General features: G+C 56.4%; 1 protein-coding gene across 8 annotated transcripts in view; it reads right to left on the bottom strand.

The window, feature by feature from the left end:
- The window catches only part of SLC39A11 (solute carrier family 39 member 11), a 463,057-nt gene that overhangs the window by 284,011 nt on the left and 161,979 nt on the right, over positions 1-17,067 (bottom strand). For all 8 annotated transcript variants that reach the window (XR_013961103.1, XR_013961104.1, XM_080678282.1 and 5 more), the window contains one exon: positions 12,763-12,933. Coding sequence is in view for 6 of the 8 variants with exons in the window: in XM_080678282.1 (XP_080534408.1) it covers positions 12,763-12,933 (171 nt within the window). In the remaining 2 variants the exon portion in view is untranslated. The remainder of the gene's footprint in view (positions 1-12,762; positions 12,934-17,067) is intronic.

Below are 17,067 nucleotides of genomic sequence, written 5' to 3'. Positions count from 1 at the left end.
GCCACACACAGAAGGCACACTTTGAGAAGCCCTGTAGCAGAGCAAGCATCTCCTGTTAGCCGCAGGCCCCACTCCTCCCTATTGCCTTTCACTGGCTGGCATGCCTTATTTACGTGAACTTGCCTGGTCCACGAAGGCATTTATATTTCCAACCCTGGGACTGAACACGTTTTTTCTTTAACAGAATGCAGAGGATTTGATGACAGAAATGAACTGTGGAAACAGCTAAGGGAGGAAGGGGATTAAGGGTAATAGATTTCTGGCTTTTGAGGGGGAAGTGCCTGTCGGGCGATGTGCGCACGGTTCTGTCTGAACTAACGGAGTCGGGCGTACGGAAAGGGGTAAGCGACCGTGGTAACCACGCTGTGCTTCTCGGGAGTCTGAATCCCACATCCTTTCGAAACCTCCCACGGCAGGGCCAGTAGAAGCCACACGGGCCCGCTCTGCAAACGGGAACCAGACCTCGCTGTTCCCCAAACTGCAAGCCCCACCCCCGGGCAAGCTGTGCAGGCCGCACACGGGATCTAAACAGAGCCTTCGGCCGGGGAGCAAGCTTGAGAGACCCTATCTTACCTCCGCCTGGTGACAGCGGCTTTAAAATCTAGGTCACAGCACCTGGCTGGGCCTGCATTCGTGGCCGTCTCCCAGGGTGCCTCGCCCACGCGGGGAGATGGGACGGCACCTTGGAGCTAATGGCACCTGGGAATAGTCATCACACACAACGCTCACAGCGGGTCTCAGCACCTCCTTTCACCCAGAAAGAGGAAATTCAGAAACTCCTGCTTCTAATGAAGCGTGACTAAAACCTTGTCTGCCTCCCACTGCTCTCGAGATGAAATGCGAAATAACTTAGGGTGTCCCGGAGGCCCTGGTGCCTCATCTCCAGCTCCAGCTTCATCTCCAGCCACTCTGCTCCCTCCTCCACACCCCAGCTGCCGGGGCCTCTCTGCCCCTTTCTCATCTGCATCTCACCACCCCCCTCCCTGGTGCACGCTGCGCCCCTGGCCTGGCATACCTGCCCCCAACCCATTACCTCTTCACCTGCTCCATTCCTTCTCTTTGTCCAGGCCTCAGTGTAACTTTCCCTTCCTCCAGCAAGTCCCCCATCACCCCCTCCCCCGCTTCTCCATGCCTCTCCGCGTCCGTTATCTATCAACAGCACCCAGAGAAACCAGCGGTGGTCTGCCCAGCCTCCTTCACTGGGGGTCACCCATATGCATGGGGGCTTGTGGCTCCGATGTTCCCAGCATCCCTGCCCCAGATAAGCACACCCTCCCTGTGGAGTCGGGGGGTCGTGAGCAATGAGCCAGGGCCTCTGCAGCTGGAACCTCCACCTTCCCTGGGGGGAATACAAGATGGGGGCGGGGGGTGGAGGCAGAGAGGAATCAGAGGAGGAAGAGGCTGAGGGAAGGACCCGGAGCCTAGTTCAACAGGGGAGGCTGGGAAAACGGAGCCCAGGCCCCGGAGAGGACACACTGAGTCCAGCATGAGCTACACATGTTCACGGCCAACCACATCACGCATCACACTCGATGCTGACATCCCGCTGACCGTGCACAAGATACTGTAAGTGCTCAGTAACCAAAAGAAAACACCCCCGTCCCTGACTTTCCAGCTTGGTTGGGGAACCACATACACACCCCCACACACTTGCATGCACACACAGAGGATAAAACGACAATATGACGCGAGGTGGCAGGGCGGTCGGCAGGCAGCTGTCTCCAGGGTGGGGCTGTCCCAGAGAGCCCCGGGGGCAGGGGGCGGGGGAGTGGGGCTGGAACTCCTGGGCTCCACAGAGCCTCGGGGAGCATCACCCCTAAACAGAGAGCTGTGCTGAGGACTGTGAGCGCCTGTGCCCGGGAGTGTGTGCGGTCATACGGGCCTGCCTCCCAGTGCAGGACGCTGGGACAGCCTGACACCCAACAAGGACCTGCCCACCAGGAGTCCAGGATCGGACTGAGCACAGGTTCACAGACACCTGCACACACACCTGTGGCCCCCCGCAGCCCCGAGACGCTGATGCCGTGGATGATAGTAAGAAATAACAACGTGCCCGAGGAATGCCGAGTCTGCGCTACTGCTGGAGGCCGGCTGGAGCCTGGCAGGCTCGGTCTCCACATCTGGAGAATGGGTGTTAGAGCGCGGAACAAGGGAAGGACGAAGGCCACCTGGCAGGTGGAGGGCACGCGCGTGTCTTTCCCCCCGCCCCCCCCCCCCCCCCGTCCCGTCTTCCAGCGAGGTGGGCAGAGAGAAGAAGTAGCGTCCCATGAGGGCTTTCGGGGATGGGTTCTGGGACGGGAGGTCCTGTCCTCTCCAGGGAACGCTGGGAGGAAGAGCCAGACAAAGGGTCGGGGAAGGCTACGTGGGTCGCAGCACCTGGAATGCGCCCCACGCAGTCACAGTTGCGTGAACCGGTGACTGGGTTTAGGAAACTCTAGGTTTAAAATCATTTTCCTTCAGAACTCGGAGAGCTGGGATCTGAGAACCCGATGCCTCTCCCATCCGCCTCGGGCTCGCAGCCCCGCCATGGAGGGGTCTGATGTGCTTCCGATTCCAAACCGCTTCCCCAATTTGGGCAAGCTCTCACGTTGGCATCCTAAAGTTACGCCAGGACGGATCTTGGCAGGAGTCCCTTTTGTATTTATTGGGCAGGCGCTCAGGAGACCTCTCCGGTCTGGAAAATTCACCCACTTCACTTCGGGGACATTTTCATGCTACCGTTTTTGGAAACGCCATCTTCTCTTTCTTTCCGGCGGCCAAGTCGCCGGGAGCCGATACCACCGGACCCATCTGCTCGTTTCTACCTGCTGTTCTCACGGGCTGCATCCTGTGTCTTTTACTCTCTCATCTTAGAGGTTCCTCGACTTTCTCTTCTACTCCTGCTACTTGTTGTTTTTTGGTGTTTTTTTTTTTTAAATTTTGGAGAGGAAGCAAGAGGAGAGATAAAAACATCAATGATGAGAATCATTGATCGGCTGCCCCCTGCACGCCCCCTACTGGGGATCGAGCCAGCCACCCGGGCACGTGCCCTTGACCGGAATTGAACCTGGGACCCTTCAGTCCGCAGGCCGATGCTCTATCTACTGAGCCAACCGGCCAGGGCACCTCCTGCTACTTTTGCACCTGCCTGCCTGGTGTCTCATTCCCAAGAGCTCCTTCTCTACCTCACCGTGCCGTTCTGTTACTCAGTGACCTCTGCTTCTCCCTCGGAGAGAATTAATCGTTCTGTCGGTTTCCGTGTTGTTTTGTGAACGCTGCCTTGCTTCCGTTATCTCCAAGTTAGTTTTCGGTCTTTCTCTTTCTCAAGGAAGGCATCTCTCAGAAGGCTGAGGGATCTGGGCTGATAGTCAGATTCACTCGCAGGCATTACCAAGCTCAATGGAAGCGGCTGGGGGTGAGCCCCAGGCGGACTGAGCATCACGTCACCTTTTGCTGGGTGGGCTCCAAAGGTCGGTGTCTGGAGGCCATTTATCTGAGAACCTCCAGTTTCTCCAGCGGAGGGTCCTTCCTTTCTTCGCCGGAGGACATGACACCCTCACTCCTGGCTTCACCAGTCCCTGTCCACTGTGACCATCACCTTCCATCCCTCCTGGCCCCTGTGCAGGCCCTCTCCTGCAATGCACTGGCCAGATGCCCCCCAGGTTCCTTTACCCAGAAAATAAAGGAATGTCCCGCCGTGTTGCCAGAGATGTGACTGTCCAGGTGTCGGGTGTGGGATAAAGATCTAAACACTCCTGATACAGGTGACCGTCAGCTATCCTGCTGGCTGTCCCATCGCATCCCTGCACTACTCCCAGCCTCCACGCTACTCCCAGCCTCCACGCTACTCCCAGCCTCCACGCTACTCCCAGCCTCCACGCTACTCCTAACCTCCACACTACTCCCAGCCTCCAAGCTACTCCCAGCCTCCACACTACTCCCAACCTCTAGGCTACACACACACACACACACACACACACACACACACACACAGGTCCAAACATTCGTTGTGGTTTCCTCCGGAGAGCCCCAAACTGGAAAACCACAGTATCCATCCACAGCAGATGGCATACACGGCGGCGTGCAAACACAATGGAATGCTATATAGCTCATCATCGTCATCATCATCACCAACTAATGCAACAACCCCTGGATGAATCTCGGAGCCAAAGAAGCCAGATACAGACCAGAACACTTGGTGCGATTCCATTAAATGATATTCAAGACCAGGCAAAACCTATCCGTGCGAAGCAAGTTAGAATAGCAGTTATCTCTTAGGGGAAGTAGTGCTTAGGAAAGGCTCTGAGAAATATTTTGCATCTTGGTCTGAATAGTGGTCCCAGAGATGTAGAGATACGTAAAAATCCTTTGGGATGCATTTAGGATTTGTCTGACTGTACATATGTGATAACTTGATTTCAGAAATAAGAAGAGCATGAAGTATCCCTGAGTGTCATTTTAAAGCTTTGTTGGAAAAGGCTTTCTGGGAGTGGAAAAGATCTACTATCTTTTTAGAAGCCTGCCTGGACCTTAGAAGTCAGGGAAGGGCCGGGCGCCTCTGCCTGTCCCAGCTGCCGTGTTTGAGATGTTGCACCTAAAACACAAAGCTCAGCCCTCCTTTGTCCCCAGCTCTGCTATGAGGCGGGACCTCTGCCAAGTCACATTCCTATGAGCTTCAATTCCTCTTAAAACAAGGGGTGACTTACATTGTCTTGGAGGTCCATCCCAATTCTAAAATTCTTTGACCAATGGGGAAAAAATGAGATTTTTTAAAAAAAAAAACACCAAAAGGTATTCTCTCTCTTTCCTCCCTGTCAATCAGACACACTTTCTGGCTCCGATCCACCCACCGCTGACTGGACAATACGCTCTCGAGAGCCGGAGACATCACCCATCTTCTCTTGCACTCGACTCGCTCGGGGAGGCGAAGGTAGCCAGCACTGTCAGATGAAAAGAGCCTTATTTTGCCGTAAAATACATTAGATCTAGAGCAAAGCCTTATATCTATAAAGCCACGAAATTGCATCCACAATAGAAATTCTGTCAGCAAAGCTGTGTAACAATCCCAGGCTTTGGAGAGAGTTAATATTTCCACCAACCAACTTAATGGGCCCCGAATAAACGGCCTTTCCCCCGCCCCAGTCCAGACTTCGGCCAGGAAAAAACAACACTACACGTAAGCTGTTTGGAGAGAAAGCTGCTTCCCAAGGTCATCTTATTTAACCGTGGCCAAGGTCATCTTATTTAACCGGTGACCGAGGTCATCTTATTTAACCGGCGACCGAGGTCATCTTATTTAACCATGGCCAAGGTCATCTTATTTAACCGGCGACCGAGGTCATCTTATTTAACCATGGCCAAGGTCATCTTATTTAACCGGCGACCGAGGTCATCTTATTTAACCAACGGCCAAGGTCATCTTATTTAACCGGCGACCGAGGTCATCTTATTTAACCAACGACCGAGGTCATCTTATTTAACCGGCGACCGAGGTCATCTTATTTAACCATGGCCAAGGTCATCTTATTTAACCGGCGACCGAGGTCATCTTATTTAACCATGGCCAAGGTCATCTTATTTAACCGGCGACCGAGGTCATCTTATTTAACCAACGACCGAGGTCATCTTATTTAACGGCGACCAACGTCATCTTATTAAACCGTGGCCACTTCTTAGGGAAGACAAGCATCGGGCCATCAATGTGATGGCTGGCAGCCGTTTTCCTTCAGCAGAGCATCCTCAAGATGAGGAGTTATCACCGCTGCACCCAGACACTTTGGATGCTGTTTCAAATCACAGCAACAGTAAAAATTCATGAGAATATGAAGGGTTTAGAATCCAGAGGGGAGGGTTGGATACAATCTGTTGTAAAGATGCCTGCGCCATTTAATGGCATCTGTAAGATGGAAAAAGGGATGGTTAAGTACACGAGACGGTAACGTGCCTTCAAGCCACCAGTGAGGGGCCGAGCCAGGATCAAACCCGGGTGGGCTCTGACCCACCACGCGGCCCTCCTGCAGGGAGAGGCCCTGAGTGGGGGCCCCTTTCCCAGAGGTTACTCGGGTGCATCCCTGCTTCGGAGCCTCTCAGGCCGGCCACGGTGGGGGACAGAGGCCACTGTCGTCTTCCAATGTCCCTTCTCCCCCTTTCCTTAGTGAGGGAACGCTGTGCGCTAGAACTTTCCAGAAGGCAAAGCAGGAGTTTGGAGCCGTCCTCCTCAGGGCTATCTGGAGGAAGGAGTGATGGCTGAAGACCCGATGGGGACCCTGGACTAGGAGGAGGAGAGCCATCGGCAAAGCGGAAACCAAACAGGGGCCCGTGTCCCGCAGCTGCCATCCCTGTGCTGGGCTTCTTGTCATTCCTCACCCGAGGCCATGTTTTTACTGATTTTAGAGCGAGAAGGGAGGGAGAGAGAGAGAGAAACATCGATGTGAAAGAGAAGCAGCAATGGGTTGCCTCCTGTTGGAGCTGCGACCGGGTAAATTAAACTTGCAACCTGGGTATGTGCCCTGACTGGGAATCGAACCCGCGACCTTTTGGTGCACCGGACGATGCTCCAACCAACTGAGCCACACCAGCCAGGGCTGAACTTCTTTTCTTTAATTTTTTTTATAGGTTTTAAAAGTATTTTTTTATTTATTTCAGAGAAAAAGGGAAAGGGGGAGAGAGACAGAGAGAGAGAAACATCAATGATGAGAGAGAATCATTGATTGGCTGCCTCCTGCACGCCCCCCACTGGGGATCAAGCTGGCAACCCAGGCATGTGCCCTGACCAGGAATGGAACCGTGACCTCCTGGTTCAGAGGTCAAAGCTCAACCACCGAACCACGCTGGCCGGGCTGGACTTCCTTTAAACGAGAGACAAAACGGCGGTTTTGGGTTTTCTGTACGCGCCGGCGTCCTCTTATCCTAACTGGGATGTCACAGCCCACAAGGAAGGCTACACGTGGGTCTTCAAGGTCGCCTGCCCCACGTCTGAGCTGAGAGACGTTCCTGCAGGCGGCTGCCCAGGTGTGGAGTATATTTCCATGACTGTGCTCCCCACACTGGACCTGAACTTGGGGATCCCTGCACCTCCGAGGGGAGTCATCCCCTCAGCCCCAGGGCACAGCTTTGGTCATTGGTGGCAGCAGAGTTCAATTTCGGAACATCTCTCAGCTATTGCTTTTGTTCTTCCTTCCCACCGGGTCCCTGGCCCAGGGAGGGAGGAAAGGAAGCCGGGCCAGGCAAGAGCACAGCCAATCCCTGTCTTAATCAGCAGCATCTGGAGGGCACGGCACACTCGCTCGCAGGGCCCCGGTGAATCGCGGGTGAGAGCACCACCAGCACATTAAGGGAAGCAGCGGGGGTCGGGACAGGTTCCAGGCGGGCGGAGGGGACCCAGGTCTGCAGATGGCCGGTCAATTACGGCTGGGGATAGGGGTGGGGGGTGGGGTTCCCCATCCCTTCCCGCAAAGCTGTGCGCTGAGAAGGCTCACGTGAGACATCGCAGGCCCCACGTGTCCACAGTGCAGCTATGAAACCCCTCATCCCCAACGAACACGCCGGAGGGAGGTGCCGGATGGGTCTCGGGGAAGCGTCACAGATCATCCTCTCCTGGTGGAAGACTCGAGGTCATACCCCACGGCCAGCCGGGCGCAGGGGAGAGAGGAAGGACAGAGTTCTTTCGCCAACAAAAAGCTGACTTCCAGCCAGCTAACAAGGAATTAGCTCCCTCCCGACACGGCGCGGGCTGGGGAAGGAAGGCTTCGCTGGGTCATGAGCTTTTCTGACTCCCGGGGCTCTCGGGAGCCAGGTAGTCTCTCCGGGGTAGGACGGGACGGGTGACGCCACGCAGCCTGGGGTCTGCTTCCCTGGACAGTGTCAGGGGGGTGTTGGCACACACGAGCGCGCTCCACAGACGGGAGTAGAAATTGGCCAGGTTCAAGGGCGGCCCGAAACTGGAAGGTAGAGGAGAAGGGAGGGAGGAAGTGGGGGTGTGGGAGCCTCTAGACAAATGGGGGGGTCCCCCTGAGCATCCCTTGTTGGGGCCAGAGTGTAAGAATGACAGAGCAGGTGTCAGAGGGGAGGAGGGGGCCGTGGGGAAGCGCGAAGAGACGTGGCCCCGGCACCACAGTGGAGATCAAAACAAAACGGTGCTGCCCGCTCGAGGGATAGTTTAGCCAAGAATAACTCAGGTGACGGGTTCCGGAAAGACCCGGTCCCTCCTCTCTCTCCCCGTTTCCATTCATCAGAACCCTAGGCATCCCGCACTGTGCAACCAGCCCGCCTTCCTGCCCAGCTCCCCGCACCCCCAAAAAAGAGAGAGATTGGGGCGACACGTGGAAACTCGGAATTCAATAAAGCTAAGTTATACACCAGGAAGGGGCTGCATCCTGGGTCCTCACCTCTGCAAATAAATCAGGATTAAAAGGCTGCTTAATTCCGTCTGCATCAGAAGGTGCTCCCTGATATTAAACACACACACACACACATACACACACACACACACACACACACACACACACAAAATGCAAACTCAACTCCCTGTTTTTGTCAACTGGGGGACTGGCTCGGCTGTGTCTTGGACGACACGTCAGTTTGTTGAAAACACACACAGGAGAGACGTTCCTTCCAGCTGTCAGAAAACTTCTTTGCTCCTCCGTCCGTCCAGCATCCCCAAGAAAAACAAGGGAATTTGTGGCTTGGTTTCCTTGGCAACCTTATCTTCACTCCAGGCCCATCTCCTGTCTCTAAGCAACAGGGCGCTCTTCAGAATTACCTGGAGGTGAAACCCAGGCTTCGGGGAGTCCTCGCGGACCACAGGTCAGGGTAGAGCGCCTGGCTCCTCGCGGGGCAGAGCCCAGGGACCAGGCATCCTCACAGCCCCAGTGTCCTCCCCAAACCCCCCCACACACACACCCCGTCTTCCTTGTACCTGGACTCCCGCCTGCCCACTCTCCTTCCCCGGGCTGATGCCGCTGTGCTCCAGAGGGGTCGGTGACTCGGTTTATTGGCCAGTGCCTCCCGTAAGGCCCGCCCCTCACAGAAAGGCCCCAGAGCTCCAGCATGAGAGAGAAGCTGACCCAGAGACCAGGCCACAGAGGGGGCACTAAGATGCCACCGGGACTCTGACTGCATAAGCAAACGGCTCTGCTGGAGAAAGGCGCGTGGTTAAAAGAGCGTGAGAGAAGATGCCCTGTCGCTGTACTGACACGGAGCCTTTAATGTGGCAAGTTGCACAGGAAAGCGGGATTCGGGGATTAGTTTCCCCGTCAGCGTGACCCCGCCTCTCTCCTGACATCTCCGAGCCAGGAAGGGTTTCTGAGGACATACGAAAGGGGACAAATGTATCTGGAAGAGAGGGCTCTGGACTTGAATCAGAGCGAACGAGGGCTGAGGAGTGTCGGGGGAGGGGGGCACTGCCTCTCGGGAGTGGGGGCGGGGGCGAACTGGGCAGCGTCCCTGGGGCACAGACTTCACAGTGAGGTCCCCAGGACAGCATACGTCCTGTCTGCAAAGCCCGAGCTGAGTGAGGAGAAGCTGTTCTGAGGGGCCACGTGGACACCGACCAGCGATGTGGCCTGGCACGTGGGGGGGGGGGGCGTCTCTCTGCAGATGACACAGCACCCAGAGGAGTGGACGAGGAGCCGTCCTCGGAGCAGCTCCCCCCGCCCCGACCTGCCCTGCACCCCAACATCAGACACGACGACGAGCCTGCTGAGGCATCCCCAATATCTGCGTCACCGTTGCTAGAAAGACATCTGGAAGTTACTGGAAACCTTGAGTCCTAAGACAGAAGTGTGTTCAAAGCCCCCGGCTTTAATTCCTTCTTTAATTTACGTAACAGGTCGAGGATGACAGACTCTCGCAGACGTGGGCTGAGTCTGGATGGGAGCCCCAATCCCGGGGCAGCCATAGAACGTGGCTTCCTGGACCGGAAGGCCCGCAGGGCACGGCGTCCGTCCGTCTGTGTGTCCGGCCTATGGCGGGAGGTGACATCATCTCAAAGCTGCCCATCACTTTTCCTGTGTCTCCACCTCGGGGCGCCGGGGCGATTCTCACGCTCCCAGCCACCAGCCTCTGCCACGCCGACGCCGACGTCACCCAGACGGGAGCCCGCGCTAACGACAATGTCAGGCTGCCCACCGAGACGGAGACGCGGCTAATGAGAGGAGAAGGTTGCAGTGTTTCCAAACCCCTGGAGGAAGTGGAAGCGCCTACCAAAGGAACCACCTGCCTGCCGGAGTGAAAACGCAGGTCGTGGGAGGCGTGCCCACCTGGGATCGCCTGGAGGAGACCAGAGCCGGGCGAAGACCAAGGGGGAGGGGCGCGGGGGAGGGAACGGACATTTCTCAGGCCCCAAGGCGCTCCAGGCATCCGGCATGCACTTCCCAGCAGGTGACGCGGACAGAGCCGCCATCGCTGTCACCTCACTGAACGCTGCGCAGCCGACAGACGCTGCCCCCACTGTCCTGCTGGGGAAACGGAGGCTCCCCCAGGTGCACCGGAGGCCACCCTGCCAGCCGAGCATTGTGGGGCTCCAGGATCCAAGTCCTGGCCTTTCCGACTTGAAATCCTGGGTGTGTCCATCTCTCCCTCCAAGTCACGCTCCCTAAGGTGGTGGGTGAGGGGCTGCGGGGGGCTCATTTCTACACAGATCCACAGGGCGCCCACAGTGCAGGTCCTGTGCGTGAATGAGGCTTCGGTTCAGATTACCCACCCTCCCGCCCCCGCCACCCTAACTCTCCTTGCTGAACTGAGCCCATTGCACCCGGTGATCACCGCCGACACACTGCTGACACACTGGGGCGGTGCCGCCGACACACACCTTTAATGTGGCAAGTTGCGGACAGTGAGAAGCACTTCCTGAATTCTTCCATAACCAGCTCTGAAAACCCCTGCGATCACCGGCAGACGGGAAGCGAGCTTGCCAAAGCAGGAGGCAGGCTGGGGGCAACAGGGATGGAGCTCGAATCAGCTCTGCCCGCCTGTGTGACCTGGAGCTCTGTCTAATTAGCCTCCCCTCCCCCCGGGTCGAGTGTCTAAAACATCAAACAAGGACACAAACATCTACATCCTAGACGTGGAGCCCTTCACGTCCCGAACATCGAAAGGCCCCAGGCAGCGGCGGCCTCCAGCATCGTCAACGTGCTCATTACCACGAGGACGCCTGCCTGTGAGTGGGTCTCTGGCCGGAGAGGACACCTCCAGTTTCTGGGAGCAAAGCCCCGGGAAGTAGCCGGTTTTCCCGGGAAAGGCCCGTGGGTAATAAAACTTCCTATCCGGTCCTCGTCCCGGGAAAATGCTTCGATCAGTTCTCTCTGGCCACTGGCTCCTCCCTGCGCAGTCTTAGAGCCGCCCCGGGCGGCACACAGGGACCAGGCCGGGGAAAGAGGACGCCCAGGCTCACGCCACCACCAACCCAGAGCCCGTGAGGGCTGCGGTCCGTGTCAAAGGGGACGGCAGATGGGACTGACCTGGCCTGCCGGGGGCGGGGTGAGGACCCTGGAGGTGCTGCCAGGCCGAGGGGATGAACATTGTTAAATAGACGAGATGAATAATGTACTGTCTGTCTGCATGACGGCTCACGGCGTCACCCAAGGCCGGGCTGAAGGGGCCACGGGGAACATTTAACACGCCCTCCCCCACATGCTCCAAGGAGCCGTGTTTGGATGAGATTCCTTCGAATCCCTTAAAGCTCTACGTGTAACTTCCTCACGTACGAAGCAATGGCGGTGCCCTGTGGGGGCCATAAGCTCCTCATGAAAAGAGATTAGAAGGAACTCGATTGCGACTTGGTGCTCAGTTCCCCTCAGATACAGAAAGGGAGCCACGGTCATTGGCGGCGGTTTTGGGTGTTCACAGACCCCCTGGGGGCTATCTGTCCACAGCTCTAGAGCAGGAAAGAACCCCCATTTAGAGAAACAGGTGTGAGGGGTGCAGGCGGTTTACCTGCTTCGGGAAGAAATGGAGGCCGCGGCTTCGAGCCCCCCCTCTCCCCCACCCCCGGCACACGGAAGGGTGCCCATGTTCCGCGTGTGGCGGTACCCCTCCCCTCCCCACCCCGTGCCCCTCTCGCGCAGGGGCTGGCCGCTCTCGTCCTTTGGAAAGCGATACCCCGAGGAAAGGACGTGCCTTTGTGACAGCGACCCCAGACTGAACACGCTGTCTCGTAAAGTGCTTTTCAGGGGGCAGATGACAGACTCAAGGGCTCCGAGCCTTCGGCGATTCCCGGCCCGAGGAGAGCAGGCTCCCTTTCGGTGTCTGTTTCTAGTGACGCTAAATACAACGTGTGTCGTTTTTGGAAACAGAACACCAATACATTTTTTTTTTCCTAATTAAAATAAATCCAAAGACACAAAACCAATTCCTCCAAAATGCTAACAAGGGAAGGACTGGCAGGGACATTTCAGAAAGCTGTCACAGGTAGGACCAACGGCAAAGCTGACTCAATGAATTCGACACTTTAAGACCATGAAGCGGAACGAGACGTCGCGTGTTTATGAAAGGCTCGTTCACGGGAATCAGGGGACAGTTAGAAGTCGGGCTCCAAAGGACTCGGAGCAGATACACGAAGAGAGGAACTGATTGAGGGAAGAAGGAGTGACATGGTTCGAAGTGACTGGAACGGGACCCATCGAGAAGAAGTAACCCCAGAAATATAGTCAAGAAACATCTGCACGCCCCTCAAAAGAGGACCTGCACCCCGACTGCCCGGCCCCCTTCCCAGCCAGGCAGCTGAGCCAGCAGCAGTGCCAGGCCTTCGGCAGTGCGTGCCCTGCGGGCGGGGCGGGGCCTCACCTGGGATGTTGTGGATGGTGATGGCCAAGATGAGCAGCGTGATCCTCCTCCAGCTGCTGCTGCTAGGCGGGGCTGAGGCCCCTGGAGCAGACGCGGGGACGGCGGGGTCCTGGGGCTGGCCGGGGGCCGCCGCCCTCTTCCTCTGGTACGCCTCGCCATTCTCACTCTTGTCTGGGCAGAAAGAGAGGGACGGGAAGAGAGAGGACTGTGAACAGGAGGAAGTGCTTTGGACGTGGGCAAGCGGCGACAGGAGGGGGCTTTCAGATGGGGATAGGAGCCGCTTCCTAACTTGCTGATGGACCAACCGTGCGTTCTCCTGCGTGTTCCTTCATCTCCTCATCCCTTCGCTCCTTCACGCACTCACTCATCCACTCGTTCTGCAAGCACTCACTGAGCGGACGTTCGGCGCCCAATGGAAAGGCACTAAAAAGGGGAAGGAAGGTGAAAACAGGGGACGCTGGCCATGCGCCCTAGGGAGAGGCAAAGCGGAGCAGGGGCGAGAACGGAGCAGGGGCGAGAAGTGCAGATTCTGGAACCAGACTGTGGCCTGCAAGCTGCTAAGCCTCTCTGTGCCTCCGTTTCCTGATCCTCCAGGCGGGATAACAGTACCTGTTGCATCGGGCTTTTGCGAGGATCAAAGGAGAGGCTGCAGGGAAACCCCGAGACTGTCCTAAGTGCTGTGTGGGGAAATGGTGGCTGTCAACGCCCTTCTCGCCCACAGAGCTCTACCCCATGACTCTCCTGGTCACACCGACTCCTGGGGACCCATTCAAGTGTGTGTGTGTGTGTGTGTGTGTGTGTGTGTATGCACGTGCGTGTGTGTGTGTGTCCGAGCATCTGAGTGCCACTCAGTCCCAGCTTTCCTGCTCAGATGTCAGGCGGCCCCAGTGCATGTTTGCACGTGGGTGGGTGTCTGTGCACACATGAAGGGATGCTGCTGTACATTCTGACAACATCGAACGACTCAGGCTGTAGAGGCTGGATGGGAAATGGAACTACGTATCTGGGATTTTTAAAAAATATATTTTTATTGATTACTGAGAGGGAGCGGGAATGAGCAAGCGAGAGAGAGAAACATCAATGATGAGAGAGAATCATTGATCGGCTGCCTCCTGCTCGCCCCCTACTGGGGATCGAGCGTGCAACCCGGGCATGTGCCCTGACGGGGAATGGAACCATGACCTCCTGGTTCATAGGTCAACGTTCAACCCCTGAGCCACCCCAGCTGGGCTAAGTATCTGGGATGTTAAGCCCAGGAACACTGACACGAGCAAGCAGACCGGAGTGCAGGCAGGAAGCAGGCCGCACCGTGGCGGAGGCGGCCCGATGCCCGTGGGGTTAACCAGCCGACACCACTCACTCCCTGGGCCTCCTCAGAGTGTGGGAGGTGATAAGGGGGGAAAAAAACAACCCCAGGCCCAAACTCTTCCCTTTAGAATTTTATAACTTCAGGGTGCAAGGCAGGAAAGACATGGGTAAACCCCTTTAAATCGAAGGGGCAGGGCTGCGTCTCTGACCAGCACTGAAGACTGTGCTTATTGCTGTGAGTGACACGGAGGAGCAGACCCTGAATCTCCTGCAATAACACGCGAGAGCCACAGAGTCGTGACGGCGCCAGCGAACCCCAGCACCGAGCGTGGAGCGTGGGTCTCCCGGGAACGTCACGAAGCACAGAGTCAGAGTCGTGAGCCCGGGAAAGAAGCCAGGCCCTGGGGTCCCAGGTGCGGGGCCTGATGTCGGCGCCCCCTCCGGTGGGCACAAAGCCGTAGGGACCTTAAATAAGCCGCCACTAATGAGTCCGCGACGAGGGAAATCAGCCCACATCCATCAGGAGCGCGGAGGACCCTGAGCAATGAATCTTCCTGCCTCTCCCGCTTAAGGCTCATTAAACCGTCACGCGCCACCAAGTAAAATAAATGCCGCACCCGCACCGTGGGCAGAGGAGGACCACTTGGGGGGCAGACGCAGTGACAAGACCCAGGAGACTTATTGAAAGAGGAGAGGTTCTGACACCTCTGAAGCAGGATTGGGCCAAGAGGAAGGGCACTTAGGGATGGAACAGCTGAGGCCAAGTTCAAAGACGGAATACATCAATGACCCTGGCTGGCAGGCGATGCTGAAGAGTTATTTTAATAACCTGAGTCCTTACAAAAGCCCTGTGAAGGGATCACTCCCTTTCACAAATGAGCAGAGAGGGGGAGTGACTGTCGCAGGTCACACAGCCGCCCCCCCACCCCCTGTTGGGCTCGGGGGTCAAGCCAAGGTCCTCTGCCTCCTGAGGACTCCTCCTACCCAGGCCCCTTGGTTGACCGGTGGGGAGGGCGGAGTGTTGATCTCCATTGCTCGACAAAAAGGGCAGTGGGAGCAGTCACGGCAGTGACATCCGGGGACCTGAAATCCCAGATGTTCAGTTCAAGACGTGGAGGTGGCAGAGAGGGCCCGTGAGCTGGCGGTGAGTGACGTCTGAGACGGAAACGGCTCAGTGGAAATCCCGTGTCTACGATTATTCCCACTCGGACCAACCGAAAGCGGTGTTTCTTAACCCGTCCGACCCACTGGCCCTAAGTGTAAGAGGAAATGCTCGTTACAGACGAGGACTCGGAGCCAGGCCCTCAGGTCTTCCCAGAGGGAAGAAAGGAACCACGTCAGGGCGGGTCATCTTCAAAGAGCCTCTCTTAAAATCTGAAGGCAAGCACCGCAGAATCCACACAAAGAGGGGACCCCCTGGTGGGGCTCAGCCGGCATCCTCCCACGTCACCTTTGCCAGAGGGGCCCCGCGCTGCTGCCTGGGAGAACGAGGACCCCAGTGGGACAGACGGACCAGTCCACGGGACCTGATGGGACACAGGACATCCTGGGTTCCCCTCTCCCAAACCAGGGGCACGATCCTTGTCCCGACACATTGTATCACAGGGCAAAGCAGACAGGGGTCCGCCGGCCCGAGCCAGGGGACCACCAGGAAGGAGCCCGGCTGCCCGGGAGCCCCTCCCCTCAGGGCTCAACTCCCTCCCTCCCTCCCTCCCCAGGAGTGAATAGTCCAGCCTCCTCCAGATCAGGGACCCAAACCTAGATCAGCAACTGCTTTTGGAAGCTGTGATCTTCTCTCCAGCAAATAACAAAAACAAAAACATCGACATGACTTTAAAATGATTTTTTTTTTTAACCCTTACGGATTCAAGGCCCTCAGATGAGAACATCTCGCTGGGTAAATGCCAGATCAACCTTTGTTTTCAGAACCCTGGGCCCAATGCCACCAGGAACACAGGAAGCTTGCTGTCTGTGTGATGGGGCCCCATCTCACGGGCCAAGGCTGGGCGCTCAGGCCCCAATGAACATGGCAGCGCTAATGAACGGATCGCCAGCCACGAGGGCCTTAAACACATCCCCGGACGCCACTGGACATGATCTGGTTGAATTAGCACAGATGGGCAAATCCTCGGCTGCTTCGGGCAGACATTTTCAAATCCCCGGAAAAACACCTTCTCTGAAAGCTAAACCCGTTACAAAACATAAATGAAGGGTGTGTCTATTCCCGGTGGCTGTACTCGGTAAGCACAAACAGAATCGAAAGGCCGCCCTAAAGCGGGGAGCCAGGAGGGGCCGCTGACTAATGTTTTCCCTCTTTTCTTGTCTCCCAGGGCATCACGATAATTGGGGGAAGAAAGTCAATTATCCATGAGTGTGACAAGGCTTGCTAAGAATTGGGTTCTGTTTCCCTAATCATTCATGGGATTAGCGTGACTTCCTTTATGTAATTTATGCGGAACTTGAACATGAACTAATTACTCAACATTGGCCAGCATCAACACTAACAGACAGAGAAGCCATGGTCCAAGGAAGCCCTTCTTGACAGTCATGTGGGAATTTCAGAAAGAGCCAGGGGGTCCTCCCCGACTTAGCAGAGGGCCCCTCAGCCCCAAGACATCAAAACGAAAGCCTCTGGCCAACTCTAAACCTATCTGCAACTCTCCCACTGTCTCCTTTCTGTAAAGCTACAAATACAACCACATTAAAGAACACTGCCTCCAAAAACAGACCCCTGCCCAAAGACAGGTGTCCAGTATCCCTAACATGACAGCTGTCATTTGTCCCTCATCTGTGTCTAGTTTTGTATGCTGATGCTTTGCATATGGGCAGGGAGTACAAATGGTGACGAGATCAGATGCTGGATCACACTGGCTGCGGTGGGATCATGGCTCTGCCACCTATGGGATCATGGCTCTGTCAACCACGGGATCATGGCTCTGCCGACCACGGGATCATGGCTCTGCCGACCACGGGATCATGGCTCTGCCGACCACGGGA

Source organism: Plecotus auritus (assembly GCF_963455305.1).
Source record: "Plecotus auritus genome assembly, chromosome: 7".
Lineage (NCBI taxonomy): Eukaryota > Metazoa > Chordata > Mammalia > Chiroptera > Vespertilionidae > Plecotus > Plecotus auritus.
This window is presented reverse-complemented; position numbering and strand designations above follow the sequence as displayed.